This window comes from Bidens hawaiensis, unplaced genomic scaffold, assembly GCF_021521415.1.
Source record: "Bidens hawaiensis isolate Kalapana, Puna unplaced genomic scaffold, B.hawaiensis_p1.1 tig00023607_1, whole genome shotgun sequence".
Classification (NCBI taxonomy): Eukaryota; Viridiplantae; Streptophyta; class Magnoliopsida; order Asterales; family Asteraceae; genus Bidens; species Bidens hawaiensis.
The window spans coordinates 190242-194920 of record NW_027493696.1 but is presented as its reverse complement, the minus strand read 5'-3'; the positions used below and the strand labels follow the sequence as shown (position 1 = coordinate 194920).

General features: G+C 38.4%; 1 protein-coding gene across 1 annotated transcript; it reads left to right on the top strand.

Annotated features, from left to right (window-relative positions):
* The first annotated feature begins 682 nt into the window (after positions 1-682).
* LOC143567686 (BTB/POZ domain-containing protein At5g66560-like) lies at positions 683-3279 on the top strand. Its single transcript, XM_077054046.1, has 4 exons — positions 683-754; positions 835-904; positions 980-2203; positions 2432-3279. The coding sequence occupies exons 1-4, from the start codon at positions 711-713 to the stop codon at positions 2975-2977; spliced, it is 1884 nt and encodes a 627-aa protein (XP_076910161.1). The 5' UTR covers positions 683-710; the 3' UTR covers positions 2978-3279.
* The last annotated feature ends 1400 nt before the right edge of the window (positions 3280-4679 follow it).

The window sequence follows — 4679 nt, the reverse complement described above, 5'->3', positions numbered from 1 at the left end:
TTAGGTCGCAACATGTGTTTGGTAGATGACCTTTTAGAAGATATATATATGATACGAAACTAATTTAAGAGATATTATAAAACATTAGACATCTATTATAAATAGCACAAAACTTACTAAGGTATTTTTTTAGGGGATCATAATGAACAGAGCTGGTACCAACAGAGTTACCGTTTTGATCCAGTCATAACATTCCGGTTTAAAGCAGCTGTTGAGAGAAGGTTTAACTTCTTTTAGGTTTTCTAGCGAGGTAACTAGCGTAGGTGCTAGGGTTCATTTGTGAATCAAGTTCGAGTGACCGCAAAGCACAAGCCTCCAACTTGTTAATATTAATACACAACACTAAATAAAAGGTTACTTATTAATTTAAAATTAGCAAGCATAATAACAGTTGTCAATTTTTTTCTTTATTTTTCTATTATAAAATATTTAAAAGTTTAAAATAATATATTTAGTAAAACACCGAAAGTAAGTGTTAAGTAGAAAGTTTTTTAATAATTCTTGTCCACAAGCAAACAATATAGGAAAAAGAATCCTCCCACATCATGATCTTGAATCATTGATACATACACTTCCTTTCAATTACAAAGTCCCCATTTCTAACTCCAACCATTTGCCATTTTCTTTTTCTCAATAATCTCTCCACAAATTACTTCACTCGTCAAACATGTATCTCATCTAAATCTTTCTCCCTCAATCACCAGTTAATTATGGCATCCGATGTGCCAGAAACCACCTCCACACGCCAAGCGTGGTAACTAACCTAACTAATTACATTTACTTGTTTTGATTCGACTTTGTTAATTAGCTGAATTTTGTGTTAATTTGTTACAGGTTTTGTACCACTGGACTACCCAGTGACGTCGTTATTGACGTCGGCGACGTCACCTTCCATCTCCACAAGGTTATAGATTAATTCCGCTTATTTTGATTATTGTTAGTTTGAAACATTCAAGTATATTAAAATTCTTATTTTCAGTTTCCGTTAACGGCCAAAAGTAAAAAGCTACACGAGATGATTACCGAACAAGAAAGGCATCCTACAACCGAAAGTGCTTCTGAGAATGAAGAAATACGAGAGGAAAATAAGCCGGAAACCGAAGCGAATGACGCTTACGTTTACGTCTCGCTTCCGGATTTTCCAGGAGGATCAGATACGTTTGAGACGGCTGCTAAGTTTTCCTACTCCGTGAAAATCGACCTATCGCCAATGAATGTAGCTAAACTTCGGTGTGCTGGTGAAGTCTTGGAGATGACTGATGACTACTGTGAGGATAACCTCATTTCCATAACCGAACGCTTTTTATCACAAACCGTGCTGAGAAGTTTAGAGGATTCAATCAAAACGTTAAAGTCGTGTGAGGATTTGTTACCTTTGGCGGAATCGCTTGGCATTGTTCAGAGATGCATTGATTCCATCGTTTCCAAAGCGTCTTCTACGGATCCGTCTTTATTCGGTTGGCCTGTTGTTGAAGTTACCAATTCCAGAGCCGCAGGCGGCGGAGATAAGTGGTTCGATGAGCTTGTTCACCTCAGTCCCTCGTTTTTTAAGCGTTTAATAGCCGCTATCAAAGCTCGAGATCTGAGTCCTGAAATCGTCGAAAACTGTCTTGCAACTTATGCGAAATCACGCATTCCGGGAGTTAACCGCGCTAGAAGATCTTCGTCTTCGTCTCTACCTTCAAAAACTGAACAGAAGGAACTGTTGGAAACAATTGTGAACAACCTTCCGGAAGAAAATTGCGTACGATCTTCGCAAACGGTTGCGATATTTTTGGGAATGTTGAGAGCTGCGAATATATTAAACGCATCGGATGCTTGCCGATCAAAATTAGAGAAGAAAATCGGGCTGCAGCTCGAACAAGCGACACTCGATGATCTTTTGATACCTAGCTATTCGTACCTCAAGGAGACGTTATACGACGTCGAATGCGTCCAACGGATTCTAGCTCATTTTCTACATACCGTTGAACAGATATCAATTGCTGATGTAATCGAAGATGAAAACGCTGGCGATGAGATTAATCGTAACAGATCCGTTACGTTAATGCTTGTAGGAAAGTTAATTGATGGATACTTATCGGAAATTGCTTCGGACACTAATCTGAAGCCGGAGAAGTTCTTAGAGCTTGCGTTTGCTTTACCGGAACAGGCACGGTTATACGATGACGGACTTTACAGATCTGTAGACGTTTATCTCAAGGTATATGTTAAATTAATTATACCCTTCGATTTTGATACTTTAGCGTCGAGGCTGTAAAGCTCTTTAGTCGTGCCTAGCGGGACATGACTCCATAATTTATGAATGTTATTTTTAAATGACTTGGTTTTACTATTTAAAAAAGGTTATCGGTGCAGCTTGTTGCCCAATTAACTTCTGTATTGTTATAAACACTTTTAATGGTTAATCACTCCGGTGTAATGCTTGCAGGCGCATCCATGGCTAAACGAAGCCGACAGGGAGAAAATATGTGGAGTAATGGATTGCCAAAAACTGACGTTAGAAGCGTGCACTCACGCAGCGCAAAACGAGCGGCTTCCCCTGCGAGCGGTAGTTCAGGTGTTATTTTTCGAGCAGTTACAGCTCCGACAAGCAATCACCGGCACGCTGATGTCAGTCAACGTCGGCCAGTCAGAAACGCATAGACCACCGGAGATGGTAGAGCAAGACGAATCAGTTGTTGAAGGCGGGGCGGTTAGAGGCGTCAGAACCACATGGACGGCTGCGGTGAGGGAGAATCAAGTCCTACGCTTAGATATGGATAGCATGAGGACTCGGGTGCACCATTTGGAGCGTGAGTGTTCAACAATGCGAAAAGCCATTGAGAAAATTGATAAAGTCGAGCCGCCCAGCTCGAGAGGCTCGATCTGGAAGAGCTTTTGGTGTAAGTTTAAGACCCAGGTGTGCGACTCGCACGAGCCCACGCTTGTTGTGGCTCGAAAGGGTCGAAACCATCGGCACTTTAAACAACACTAGCCGAACCGAGTGGTTCATCACTTGATCTATAATAATAAATATAAGAAACGTAACGTAGTGGGTAATTCTTTTATTCCCAAATGTAACGCGTATCAACGTATTATTAAATAAACATGTAGTTATTTTTATATATTTTATGTATATGTATAATTTCAGAGTTCAATGTGATCACAACTTTTGAGGGATAGTGGAAACTGAGGTCTGTATGGAAGCAGTGCTAGGATCCTTTGTTTGGTTGTGACCAAATCAAATCTGTCTTATAAAGAGCTTTATTTGATTTGGACGAATATGTATTTTTTATTTGTTGTATACATTATGGTATTTAAATAATGTAAGTTTTACGCCCTGCTTGTGGGGCGCGCATATAATGTATATATGTGTGAACCCTCGGGTGGGCAAAAGTAAAATTGCACTAATTTTGACGTTATTTTACTAATCTCGTGAAAATAACGTTAAAAGTGGCGGAAGGTTAATCAGGCATCATGTGGTGGCGTTGATAGCTGAAAGACAAGGGCACATACACCGATCAGCCGGTTTCCCGATGATTGAGTGCTATGTTCCTTATGTCCAAGGCTTGATGCAAAACTACTATCGAGCCGGGGGTCTCACCGGAAGCAGCCTCTCTATCCCTATGGGATAGAGGTAAGGCTATCTACATCTTACCCTCCTCATACCCTACCATAGCATTGCTATTGGTGGGATATACTGAGTACGAAATAATGTAAGTTTTATGAATATTCTTTATGTGGATGATGAGGATGGATGTATATTTATTTAATAAACATCACTCATGTCATTTACTTTTATAGAATTGTTTTGTATGTGAAAGTTTAAAATTATGGGAGCATTTTAATACTATATGATACGTACTAATTCAATGAGCTGTCCTCCTCAATGTTCAAGCTATAAATATAGCATAAAGGCTTTTCAGAAACGCTCCATATTTGAAGCTTGACTAAAATTTACTTTATGCTCATGTAATTTTGGAATAATATAGAAAGAATAATATGCTGGGAAGTTAGCGAAAGATAAGCTCTTTGTTAGGTGATAATTAAATCATAAATGTGTTTTGTCAGTACGTAACTTTAACACAAAAAAATAATAATTAGGTGAAATTTATATAAGTACTATGTATTAGGTTTTTATTCTGTTGTGTGAGAAATTCGAAAAGAAACCAAGTCATGCAAAAAACAAAGTAAAGATTAACGAAATATTGATATTCGAATTCATGGATCTTAAGTTGGGAAATATACAAAACTTGGAATGAGAAAGAGAGAACTGAATGGTAACATATCATCCAATGTAAGAGAATGAATAAACCTCGAAGTGATATATATGTGGGAGTCTTCCTTGTTTGTCATTGTAATTTGGACAAAGGAAATAGTGGAGACCCTAATGGTTTCGCACCCTGATTTGCACTTGTGCACACGCACACACATGTGGTGTGAACAATGATTGCAATGTGTATCTTGTCTATTCTGATATACATATGGGAGCAGCAGTTGCAACAATTCTCGGTTTTCATTGGCAGTGTCCTAGCTATCGTAGATCGTTTTCTAATAACAACATAAAGTTTAAACAAGACCAGTTAACTAAGGTATTATTGGCATTTGATACATCAGTCTAAACCGATACAAAATCAAGTTAATTGTATTAAAGACTTTTAATACATTAGTTTATAGTGAGAGGTTTCTAGTTGTTT

Excerpts from the sequence above, each read along its gene's own strand:
- LOC143567686 (XM_077054046.1), top strand. The coding sequence starts at position 711 with ATGGCATCCGATGTGCCAGAAACCACCTCCACACGCCAAGCGTG. Across the intron at positions 905-979 it reads TCACCTTCCATCTCCACAAG|TTTCCGTTAACGGCCAAAAG; the intron begins GTTATAGATTAA and ends TCTTATTTTCAG. Across the intron at positions 2,204-2,431 it reads CTGTAGACGTTTATCTCAAG|GCGCATCCATGGCTAAACGA; the intron begins GTATATGTTAAA and ends TAATGCTTGCAG.